The 13,368-nt window shown below is 37.4% G+C and overlaps 1 protein-coding gene across 1 annotated transcript; it reads left to right on the top strand.

Moving 5' to 3' along the window:
* The first annotated feature begins 5,905 nt into the window (after nt 1-5,905).
* Nucleotides 5,906-13,010, top strand: LOC149381670 (uncharacterized). Its single transcript, XM_089601409.1, has 4 exons — nt 5,906-6,496; nt 6,571-6,663; nt 6,735-6,836; nt 12,915-13,010. The coding sequence occupies exons 1-4, from the start codon at nt 5,906-5,908 to the stop codon at nt 13,008-13,010; spliced, it is 882 nt and encodes a 293-aa protein (XP_089457535.1).
* Nucleotides 13,011-13,368: the final 358 nt, after the last annotated feature.

Here is a 13,368-nt window from a genome sequence, read left to right on the forward strand (position 1 = left end):
TCCCAAGCTCATCCTGAACGTCCAATTCGGCCCCGACCCTATTTTAAAAATGGTTGGACCAAGAAATCTTCTAAAAAGAGGGCCTACCCGAGCGTCGAGGCCCTAAATTACGTTCTTAAGCATTTGATTTTGAAAGTTACATATTTCGGTAAGTAACACGCCATTGGTCGTCTTACACTTTTTGATGCAAATTAACCCACCTTAAGAGCGGATTTTTACTTTGGAAAAGTCTGACAAGAAATCTAAAGAAGCAAATACCTCCACGAAACTTTTGTATAATATTTATCTATATTTTTTTGGTTGAAAGATGTTCATTTTTGAGTGGCCATCAAAGTGATAAATGCGTATCAGGATCACATCTAAATCCAACCATTAGGCATGAAGTTAGTAAGGAGTCAGAGGAAGCTATATCCCCCATCAATTTTTTTTTTTTTTTTTTTTTTTTTTTTTACATTTTTTGCCCGTTTTTGAATTATTTTATTCTAAAAATTTACAAATCAACTACTCTCAATTTTTTTTTTCGCATAGTAGTCTTCCTTAACTTGAATTTTTTACTTTGTCCCTTCAATCATATATTCAATGTCTTACAATAAGTCGTGAGTTTATTACAAAGCTTGTTTGAACACAAACCACGTCGAGCCATCCCATCCAACGGAAAAGTACCGCATGATTAGACACTCTCAAAGTCCCACGAAAGGCTAATGAACGGTCAATTCTCATCAACAAACAAAGAGTCAAACAAAGGCGTGTGAGCCAAAAAGAATCGTCTAATTTTAAGCCCACTTTGGTCTCACAAGTTTGTCCTCTTGTTATGAAGAGGAAGATTTGGTCCGATTCCAAGCCCTAACTAGAGTCTAAAAAGACCTACCCACACTCTCTGACTCGCACTAATATGTCTTCTATCTTTCATTTCTTTTGAACGATCTAAATTACTACCATGGGATCTAAGCAGTACCATAATATATATGAAGAGTTTAATTTATTAAAGTTTTGTTTTAATTTCTATAGCGAAAGTAGGATAGCTATTACAAAACAATATGTGTGTGTCAGCGCGCATACACATTAATACATTCCAACTTAAAACTTTAAAATTTAACATAAATAGTTATATCGATTCCATATAATATCATTTACATGTTGAGAAATACAATTATACATGCAATTTAGAGGAAAACGTATATGTTTAGAAGCCATTATAGTAGTGGAATGTAAAGATCCTATGAAATATTTTGAATAGTAGAAAAAATAGAATAACACTGCCGAGAAGCAGTGACAAAAAAATAATATTTCTCGAGGGGAGGCTAATAAATAAAATTTATGTTACAGATTTGATAACTATTTTAATGTCCATACAAAAAGAAATACCGATTCAAAAGAAAAAAAAAATGGTGTGGTACCTAGGATAGCCTAGTGGTAATTCCACATCATATCCTGTATGGAGGTCGTGGGTTCAATCCCCACCGCAGCAAAGCTGCCTTAAAAAAAAAATGGTACTATACTGGCATCGACAAGTTTTCATGCTTTAAAGGTGTTGCATATAGAAACCTCATTATCAAGCTTATCGAACACAATTCTCAAAGCATTTACTTAAAGTTCTTAATCCACGATCACTAAGGAGTTCAAAATATTGAATTCGATTGATCCTCATTTTGCCTCATAGGTGACTAATTATCTATCTTTCTCTTATAATGCTTTTTCTCTTATCCCAATTCGTCAATCCCTTTGAAAATGAAAGTTTTAGCTAAAATCTTGATACCTATTGAACAATAACAAAAAGTTAACATTATTTAATTGAAGACAATGTTTCTTATATTATATAGTCAAGAAACATATTAACTAACTCTTTTATTATACAATTAACAAATTTTAAAATATAATTATGAAAAATATAAGAAAATCTATTTACACAACTTCTAAGAACCTTTGTAAGGAAAAAAAAAACTAACATGTGATTTTCCAAAAAAACTTAATGACCTTTAAAATTAATATAATGAATACGTGTTCAATTGAACTTCCAGTAGTAAAAAAATAAAATAGAATTCAGGTGGTACTGTTGCCCCCTACACTCTCAGCTTGCTTTGTGCCAGCCAAGAAGCCAATACATGAGTTTTCCTTGTTAGTTATAAGCAATTCTATTGAAAAGAATATGAACTACTTTAACTGATTTGTTTTTACACGCACTACAAAATAAACAGTAACCTTCAAATACTCAAAGATGCAAGAAAGAGCGGGAAAGACAAACCATCACACTACTACAAATACAGTTTTCCGGTGCGGATGACTTTTGGGTGCGACTTTTCGCACCTAAAAGTCGCATCAAAAACACTTTCAGGTGCGAATAGTCGGACCCAAAAATCAATTAAGCGCTGTAAAATTTTCGCGAATTTTTTTGAATTTGTTAATACTTTTGGGTGCGACCAAAGAAAGTATTGGGTGCGACTTAGTCGCACCTAAATGACCTAAATTTTTCCGCGGCCAAACTTCCCCCTTTTTTTTTACAAATGTCATTGGGTGCGACTTTGTCGCACCCGAAATCACTGACACAAGTCATTGGGTGCGACTTTGTCGCACCCAAAGGTGTCATTGGGTGCGACAAAGTCGCACCCAAATTCAAAGTTCTCTATAAAAAGCTGCTCGGTTTTCATTTTACCCGAGCCAAACACCAAAACCCTTATTCTCTCTCTCCGAAACTCTTCTGCAATTTCTCCGACCCCCGTCGCCGCCACCACTCCGACCGCCACCACTACCACTCTCTCTCAGCCTCCGACCGCCACCACTACCGGCCCTCTCTCTCTCAGCCTCGGACCAGTCCTCCGACGACCAGCCCCGGAGACCCTCTGGACCGGCCTCTTCCTCGCGCGACCCCTCAAACCTCTGCTGCACTTGAGTGTGTGTCCGTGAGTCTCTCTAGCTGCAGCCAAGAAGTCTCAGTCTCAGGCGGCTCCGCTTCCCTCGAATTGAGAGCCTCTCCCTCGTAATCAAGCCGGTTAGTCTCAGATTTTCGTTCTTATTTGCTTCGTCTATACAAATAAGTATGAGTGTGTGTATGTGTGTTTATTTTTTTTTAATTCCCCGTCAAGCTGCTGTCCCAGCACCTGAGTGAGCGCTTCAACTCCCGTCGCAGCACCGCCGTTGTCCCGCCAAGCTGCTCGAGACCCGCGCGCTTCAACTCCCATCGCAGCACCGTCGTGCCTCTCGCAGCCTCGCCGAGCTCAAGTCCCGCCTACAGGTTAGCCTCTCGTAGTCCTTTTAATTGTGTTTTTAATTACTTTAGATTAATTGTAATTAGTATAATTAGTATAATTAGTCTAATTGTTAATTAGTTAGGTAATTAAATAGTTTTTTTATATGTATATATGTATTAATAATGTAGTTAGTTTGATAAAATTGTTGATGATGTAATTGAAATTAATTTGATAGAATTATAAAAATTGTTAATTATGTAATTGAAATTAATTTGATATAATTAGTAAAATTGGTAAAATTGTTAATGTAATTGAAATTAATTTGATATAATTATTAACATTGTTAATCATGTAATTGAAATTAATTTGATATAATTCGTAAAATTGGTAAAATGTTTTATGTAATTGAAATTAATTTAGTTAGTAATTTTTTAAGTTAATATCATATAATTTAAGTTATTTGTTCAATTGTTAATCATGAAATTGAATTTAGTTGAGTTATTGTATAATTTAGTTTTAGTTTACATATTTTTGATAAATGAGTTGATATTATTGAATTTTTTTTGTAATCGAGCCACGGAGGTTCGATTTAGGGTTTAGTTGATTATTAAGATAGTTTTTGATGATTTGTATATGATTTTTAAATGAGTTTGCAGGTTTTTGGTTTGTTAGAATTATAGGGGAAATTCTGCCGAAATTTCGGTAGAGTTTCCAACCAATTATTCTCAAAACCCTAATTTTTTCAATTCGACTTCAAATAACATAAAATTCATAATTTCACCTTTATAGTTCTTCGTCCCTTAGCAATAACTTTTAAGCCGCACTATTCGGCATCATCGCCAACATAAGTAATCGACTTCATTTGTCTTCGTCATTTAGCAACAACTCTTAATAATTGTTCTTTTTCTCTTTCGTTTAGCGAAATCAATGTCCAATCCAAGTAGAGTTGGATCACCGAGAACAATCGGTTGTCCTTGCAGTATAAAATCGGAGTTAATGAATTTATCCGCGCTGCAAGAAGATTTCCGAACGATAATTACGAATATCGATGTCCATGCAAGCCTTGCAACAACGTGAGATGACACGACATTGGAGTTGTAAGGCATCATCTGCTAAACAAAGGGTTTACCCCGGGCTACACAGAATGGTATCATCATGGTGAGGTCGTGCGTTCCGTCGGTCATCTTGAAGAAGTCCCCATCGGAGAAACAGCCCAGAGAGGAGTAGGAGGAATACATGCTGCTGTGGAGGATATAAGAGATCACGAGGATTTCGATGGTGTTACGGAGCCGGCTCCGAGCGATGTGCGTGCGGAGGAGCAAGTGGAAGACTTGTTCGCTGAGTTGGAAGCGGAATTGTACCTTGGATGCAAGAAGTTTTCGTCGTTGTCATTCTTGGTTCAGTTGATGCACCTTAAAGTCACGAACCATTGGACGAACAAGTCGTTCACAGAACTGCTGCAGCTTTTGAGGAAGTCTCATCCAGCCGGTAATCGAATACCGGAGAAGCACTACGAGGCAAAAAGCAAAGCTGAAGCGATTTGGCATGGGATACGAGATGATCGACGCGTGCATTAATGACTGTGTCCTATTCCGAAAACATCTCGCGAACGTCGATGTGTGCCCGATATGTAACGATAGTAGATGGAAGCCAACTGGTAAGAAGATACCGCAGAAGATATTGCGATATTTTCCCTTGAAAGATCGATTGAATCGACTGTACGCATCTCGACACACGGCGCTTCATATGCAGTGGCACGAAAGAGATCGCGTCAGGGAAGCTGGCGTTCTACGACATCCTGCTGATGGTACAGCGTGGAAGAATTTGGATGAGAGATACCCAGGTTTTGCTGCAGAGCCTCGGAACGTGCGGCTTGGGCTAGCTGCGGATGGTTTCAACCCGTTTGGGGATATGAACATATCATACAGCTGAAGTTCATTACTCATCGTCGCGATAATCAACGAGTCACTCAAAATAGCGGTGTATGTGTGTCTGTGGATGATTTCACTTACTACGGTCGGATGGAAGACGTCTTGGTGCTGAATTATAGGTACGACTGTCGTGTTGTATTATTCAAATGTATATGGTACGGTGACAAGCACGATTCTCGGCGACTAGTTCACAACGATAAGACTACTGGAGAAACGAGTGCTTTTACCGCGAAACAGTGGTTTACAGAGGAGCCGTACATACTCGCAATTCAGGCGAAACAAGTCTTTTACATCAAAGATCTTGTTTTAGGTGGTAACTGGGAAATCGTTCAGGAATGCAATCATCGAGGGATTTGGGACGTTCCTGAAGTCGACCCCACCACCTCAGCCTCGATTCCGTTGACAATAGAATTGTCAAACATCGATCGTCTGAATCATCGACATGAAATCGAAGATGCTGAGCTAGTAAATATCGTTGACGATGGTGAAGAAGACGATGATGATCATGAGGAATGCATCGTTTTTTAGGGAGAAGATGTTGATGTTGATGTTGATGTTGATGTTGATGTTGATGTTGATGTTGATATAGGTAGTGATGACGATGAATGAGAACTATCTATGTAACCACGGTTTTCCTCCGCCATATGTGAGGTTTTATAATAAAATATATCCGTTGTGTCACCCACGTTTTTGTATGATGTTGTTTCCTTTTGTTTTGTGATGTATGTTCACAAATGTTGTTTTATTTTATACGATGTCAATTTACAAATGTTGTTTTCATTTTATAGGATGTCGACCGCTTCAGGTTCTGGTGGAGATTCGCCACAGAGACCGGATTCTCAAGGTCCGCCACAGGAACCTGATTCCCAAGGTCCTAAGAAATCAAGGGGACCAACAACCGGCTCGACGTCGGCGCGAGCAACACAGGGTGTACCGGGTGCGAAGGTGGTCAAGTGGGACCTAATAAACCAAACATTCTATCAAGAGATAAGGAAAGAAAATAAAAAGGTTGGACTATTTAACAACCGCCTCGGTGCTTTGGTGAAATCACATATCCCGCCTACGACTCGTGATTGGAGTGAAGTGACGCCCCAGATGTTGGCTGCTATTTTGAGCGCACTTCATTCGGAGTTCAGATTTGTGTACACGGATGCTAACACCGGCGAGGATCTGCCTGCGGATTGCTATCAGAATACGATTGATCAGACTATCATTCGGAATGCCAAGATCAGGCGACGCAACCAGAAGTCCAAGCTATCAGAGAAGTTCAGGTTGGAGTTTTGTGGGAGCACAGAAAACGCTAAGGCGGAAACACCACCGGGATATAAGAAAGAGGATTGGGAGGCGGTGGTAGACGAGTTCGCAACTGACGATTGGAAGGTACGTAATGTATGATTGTAATAAATCACAATATCTTTATCAGATTGAATAATGACAAAATTAATTATTTGTAGAAAAAGTCTAATCGCAACAAGGAGAATTCGAAGAAGAAGAAGACGAGGTCGACTCAAGGATCTCTTTCTTTCTTGGCTCATCGTCATTTGAACGTAAGTTATTCTAATTTTGAAATACTTAATTTGAAATAAATTCAATACTTATATTTTCATAACAATTGCAGAGTAAGGATGATGGGACTTTGGGCTCCGCGTTAACGACGTGGGAGCAAAAACACCATAATAGAAAAGGTGAATGGACGACAGATTGGGCGAGACGAGCACATGTAAGTCATATGTGATAATTAAGATTACGTTACTTACATAATAATTAATTTTTATTAAATTTTTTTATGTGTAAAGACGCGGATAGTTACTCTACTGGCGGATCTTCAGCGACAAGCAGAAGAGCAAGACGTAGTCTTTAACCAGGACGATGCAGAGGAGCTCGCAATGCTAGAAATTCTCGGGAACCGTCAAGATTGGTACGTTGGAATAGGTCCAACGGTCCCGAGATCAACTTGGGCTATTGCTCAGGCTCAGGACGAAAGCTCGTCGTCAGGCTCAGGCTCGTCGCGGCGCCGCGTTCCAGATCCAGTGGTTGGCGAGCTCCAAGCTCAGGTGGCGGCACAACAACTCGCTATGGATGAGATGAGGCGAGCCAACCAACAGCAGATGGAGGAGATGCAGCGACAAATGTTCGCGTTCACGCAGCAGTTTTCGCCCTTGCCTTAGATGTCGTCCGGCACGATGCCACAGATGCCTCAGATGTCGCCCGGCACGATGCTACAGATGCCTCAGACGACGCCGTCGCCTCAAATGCACCCGTCGCCTCAGATGCACCCTATGCATCAGACAACGCCGCCATCAGTTTCAATGACAGATGCTCAGACGACGCCGCCAGCTTCAGTAGATTCCCAGCGAGAGCGTACGAGCGGCAGTGAGCGTACGAGCGGCAGTGGACGAAGAGGTAGCAGCAATTCTGGAGCAAGATTTGGCGGAAGAGGGAGTAAAATGTTCAAGGAGTGGTTTACAAACCGAGGAAAAGGAAAGGGAAAAGAATGAACATTTTTTTTAATTATTTGTCGTACATTATAATAATTATTGTAATCGAACAACTAATGGTTAGTTTTTATTATTATTATGAATATTAATTAATGAATTTTCTAATTAGTAAACTATTTAGTACATATTATTTGATTACAATTATAGAATTCATAAGCATAATAAATAAATAAAATTTTAAAAAAAACTAATGGGCCAACGGGTGCGACTGGTCGCACCCAAAAATTTGGCGGGTAGGCCAACGGGTGCGACTGGTCGCACCCAATGGCCTTGCCGCGGACTTTTTCGCACATCTTTTCTGACTTATGGGTGCGAATATAGGTGCGAAAAACCGCACCTAAAAGTCATGACCTTCGGGTGCGACTATTCGCACCCATGACCTTTAGGTGCGAACTTTCGGGTGCGAACTTTCGGGTGCGAAAAAGTCGCACCTAAAGGTATCATTGGGTGCGAAAATTGACTTTCAGGTGCGAAAAAAGTCGCACCCAATGCTGTTTTTTGTACTAGTGTCAGATGGCATCACAAAACCTTCAAAAATTGTTAGAAGTAGCTCATATCATCGAAAATCATTGCAGGTAAAAAAGAACTAGAATCTCATAGGAAATCATCGAAAACGTTGAATAATAGTATATAAATGCATAAAATTTATAGGAAAACATGAAACGTTAAAAATTTGATTCAAGCTAAAATATATATGAAAAGAGACTAATTCGAAATGCGACTTTGAACATATTTAAAGGCCTTCCAAATGCCATGGTGTACCTGACGGAAGTGCATATTTCCGTCTAACTCGGAAATGAAGAAAAGACTTCCGTGGATAGTCAGAAATGGCAGAGAGGTTGTCGGAAATTAACAAGCATTTCTTTACCGTTTGAGCTTGAAAATTAACAACTTTTTTACATTTTCATCCCTCCCTCAATTTACACTAAAAATACACCCGATTTTCATTCAATTTTCACAACAAATCACATTCTCAACTCTCTCAAATTTATCTACAAACTACATTTCTCTCTACAAACTTCCTATACACAAGATATTTAGATATATATTTTACATACTTAAGTTTATATTATATTAATTTATATTATATAGTTTTGATTTAAAAAATATAATATAGTTAAATTATTTAAACTATAGTTCTAAAATTATAGTTTTATTGTTATTATCTATAAAAAAAATTATATTCTATATAGTTAAATTTACATGTTAGTACTTTCTTTTAAAATTTTATCATTTGAGTTCATTTCATTTATCATATAAACTTAATTTTTTTGTATTATTTAATGGAAATTAACGGAAATGTTAACTTCCATTAAGTCTAACGGAAATTCAGCGTAACGAAAATTCCACTTTCGTTAAGCAATGGCAGATAAAAAATTGTCTAACGGAAATGTCATTTTCATTAAGCAATGAAAGACACCCTAACGGAAGTGGAATTTTTATTTTCTTTCAATAATCAGGATGAGATGAGAAACATTTAAGAATTCAAGTATTTTTGTTCTTACAACTAGTGTGTATAAAAAATCAATTTAAAATTATTTAATATCATTGTCTATTTAGAAAAACTTCGTAACTAAAACCATCATGATACCCAAGTACTAGTATATGTATATTCACGTAACCCAAAATCGTAACAATCAGGTAACTCGTGCGTTTAATTGCAAATACGAACAAAACGACACTATTCTCCTGTATAAAGCTAAATCTAAAAACAAAGCGCGTGTGAGCAGTAGTATGAAGCCGTGAAAACGCCAAGGTTGGTTCGGGACTTTGGTTTTAGCTTTGATTATTGTAACTTTCTTTAGGGCATGTTTAGTAAACAACTCAAAAACTGTTTTTTAGTTGAAAAAATTGAAAACAAAAATTGAAAACATGTTTGGTAAAGTGTTTTCGGAAAAAAATTTCAAAAAATTTTGAAGTTGTTTTGGAAAAAAGTAAAGAAAACTGAAAACAAATAAAATGTGTTTTTGAAAAAAAATTTCTTTCTCTTCTCTCCTCTTTCTCCTCATCTTCTCTTTTCATTCTTTCAAAAACAAAAATGAAAACTATACCAAACACTTTTTTCAGTTTTTTAACTTTCTCAAAAACAAAAATGAAAACTGTACCAAACAACTTTTTGAAAACAACTACAAAACAGTTTTTCAATACAACTACAAAAATTAGAAAACAGAAAACAAAAAACTTTTTGAGTTAACTACCAAACACAACCTTAGGTTTGTATTTTTGTGTGTATTGAATAGAGAGAGAGGGAGAGAGAGAGAGAGAGAGAATTATGATGATTCATGCACCGTCTATTGGAAAATCTACGCATCAAATATGCTGTCGGCTTCTCAAACAACAGTTTGTCAAACTTCTCCGGACCCACTTTTTTTTTTTTTTTTTCAAATACTGACTACTGTATTTATTCTTTTTTTGACAAGTTAACTTCATATAGTAATTACTATCACGTTGGACTTTATATTTTCCTTTTCTTTTACCATATATTGTTTCACTACTGGTTCAAAGTTTCATCCCACGATCCGTCTCTATCTGAACTTTTTTTTACGTCATGCACTTAAATTTCGTTACAAGTTATCTCTACCTTGCGAGATGAGTCAAAAGTCTACAAGTATTTAACCCCAGAGCCTTTAATAATAATCAGCAGGCCATTGTTAAAAAATTTCGTAGTAAATACTATGGTGTTCGTGGTATATACAAAAAAGGACTGACACATAAGCTGCAGTTACAAAAACTAACATATATAGCATGTAAATCGTTTTTAATTTTATATTACGTCTTGTAATAAACACGTAGTATATACTATGGTGTTCGTGGTATATGTAAAACATAAAAAATAAAAAAATAAAACTTAGCAACACTAATGGAAGCAACAAAATATTAAGGCAAAAAAAAAAAAAAAGGCTCTCGTAATCATTAATTTGTATAGCAAATAAATCACAACAAATAGGCTAGTGAATTCTTCAAAAAAAAAAAAAAAAAAAAAAAGGCTAGGGGAATTTCAGGTGTTAGAATAAGAGCTATTATAGTATATAATATTCACAAGTGAACTTTTTTACAATCTGTATTTGCCCTATCAATAATAAAAAAAAAAAAACGTTCCCCCTCAAGGAAGAATTTCCCGATCAGTACTATTCTGAGCCACAATAAGACAAACTGCTCAAGGCGCGTCTCAGGATTAACAAAGACAAAAACGTTGCGTAATTTAATTTGGTGAAGTTATTTTGCCAGTTAGTAGGACCACTCAGAAAAGACAAAGTCGCTTATTTACAAAAAATGCAGTACAAGATTTACCACCGCGTGTACACAATGATGTCGTGTAATAGCCGTCATCAATTGAATCGCCGGAGTTATCTTTTAAATTTGAATTCCAAGAAAATAAAATGTTTGATTTTAAATTTTCAGCACCGTCGCCTTCTTTCGGAGCATTACGACTCCAATTTTTTGTACTAGTAAAAGGTTTTCAACCGGAAAGAAATTTTCGTCTTCATGATTTCGTCGACCGGCTTTGCCCAAATTTATCGTCAGCAAGAGATTTTTTTGTCTCTTTGCGATTTTCGTGCAGAGCTCAAAAAATCGTGCCCAATTATAGAGGTTTTTTTTTTGTTTTCGTTTTTGTTGTTGTTTAATCCTTTATATCTTATATCATATTTGAGAAATGCTTTGTATTGTATGAGTGTGACATCTTAGTCGGAGAAGACCCTAAGAATTCAATCTGCAACAAGTGAGTTTATAAGTTTATGTTGATGGCACTATTATCTAGAAAGAGTAGTAACTCACCAAGATGGTGACATTAGGGACAAGAGCGGTGGCCACTATCAAGACAAGGATGGAGGAAGACGGTTTTTGTTTTGTGATTCTGTTGATTTAAATTTTGTTGTTGTCATATGTTTTCTTATTTTTGTTGTATATTCCCTCATCACGATGGTGGGTCTTTGGTCGTGACGATGTAGTCATCTTTCAGGTTTTTCTATCAGAGTTTTGGTCGTACATGTTCTTTAACGTCCTTCTTCAAAGCGGGTGGTTTCTCAGGTGTTTGATTTCATCTATTAACCTTCGAGATTTTTTTGAACGATCAATGAAGTTGCTCTAAATTCAATGTGTATTTTTTTTCGGAAGCTCACAATGCTATTATTCGATTCTAGGTATGAATGTCTTAACTTGTCTCGTTGAATTGAGTTTAGAAAATGAGTATTCTACTCATTACTTAATGAAAAAGACCACATTTAATTAAAAAAATTATCACGTTGAAGAACCCTTTAAAAAGTTGAAACTTTACTAATTTTAGAGCATATTTTTCTTTTACCATAAAACCTAAAAAAAGGCTGAAAAATTATGCGTCTTTAAAAACCGTAATTAGTGATAATAAAAAAATTAAGAGAATTTTTTTTAAAAGAGATAAAACATTTTAAATATTGGATATGCGTGATAACGGATACTGGTAAAAATAAATAAATAAAATAATACCAAGCATTATTTAATTTTGATCATACTATCCATAGTGAGGGGAGCCGATCCCAACGATGGTGCTTTTAATATATTTTATTGTAATTATCATAATGAGGGGAAAAAGTAAACGATGCTGTTGTTGTGAGAGCATAAAGTTCTTATTATAATATTCACGGGAAAAACGAAGGAAAAAGAATGATAAAAGCCTAATAATGAATTTAAAGATGATACACTAAAATGAATAACAAATATTAAAAAGCACCAAACGCCAATTCTCTTCTAGAAACACCGTCGTCAGCAATTATTGGTTTAAGTTTAACAGCTCATGTTACTTATTGAATATTAAGTAGAGGAAATGGCGGCACAAGTGCCCAAAGTTATCGGGTTTTTACACTTATGTATCCAAACTTTTTTTTTTCGCGGCATAAGTATCAAAAGTCACTTCTTAGTTACACTGTTAATGTTTTGGACGTTAAGTGTAAACGGCGAGCCACGTGTCTTCATCCTACAATGTCTGAGTTTATAAATGAGAGTAAGTGGCGGCACAAGTGCCCAAAGTTATCGTTTTTTTTTTTTTTTTTTTTTGCAGGTCGAGCAGGACGACTTTATCGGAGGCTGTGATTTTATAAATGAGAGTAAACTTTTTATTTATTTATTATTATTTAAAAAAAAAAAATCGTTTGATGGTGGAAGCTCGAGTCGTCCTTGGTGGCGAACGTGGCGAGGAACGAGACGAAGAGGCGGTGGAAGCTCGAGTCGTCCTTGGTGGTGAACGTGGCGAGGCTAGAAGTAGTTGAGTTGAATCCCGTATTCTTGCTTGATATATGTCGTTCACGATGTCCTTGGGCTTGTAGTTTGGAGACACTTTGAGCTTCTCTTTGATGATGCTCGTCACCCAGCTCCTCGTGGCCTGGTGGCCGTTGGTGGCGGACGAGCCCTCGCAAGTGTGACCCGGGTTCATCTTCTTGATGCAGATTAGCTGAGTCGTCGAGAGACGCGACGCGTGGATTCTCCACGGGCAACCCTACGATTTGCACTTGACCGTCACGCGGTGGCTGTCGTTCTTCTTGTACCGGAACGCGAACTGGTGGGCGATCGCGTACTTTTGCAGCGTCTCGCGGAACTCGTGGACCACGCTGAACCGCTGCCCCACGCCCGTTATGGTGTTCTGCCATTGATGGGCTCCTTTTGCGTCCGCCGCCGATGAGTCCATGAGAGGAGGGAAGAACGACGGGGCTTCGATTTCCGTGCCGCCGGACTCGTGGTGGTTCGGGTCTTCCGGAAAGTCGTCCTGCTCGACCTGCAAAA

Source organism: Urtica dioica, chromosome 11 (genome assembly GCF_054948205.1).
Source record: "Urtica dioica subsp. dioica isolate 48M chromosome 11, U.dioica_male_clone48M_v1_H2, whole genome shotgun sequence".
Classification (NCBI taxonomy): Eukaryota; Viridiplantae; Streptophyta; class Magnoliopsida; order Rosales; family Urticaceae; genus Urtica; species Urtica dioica.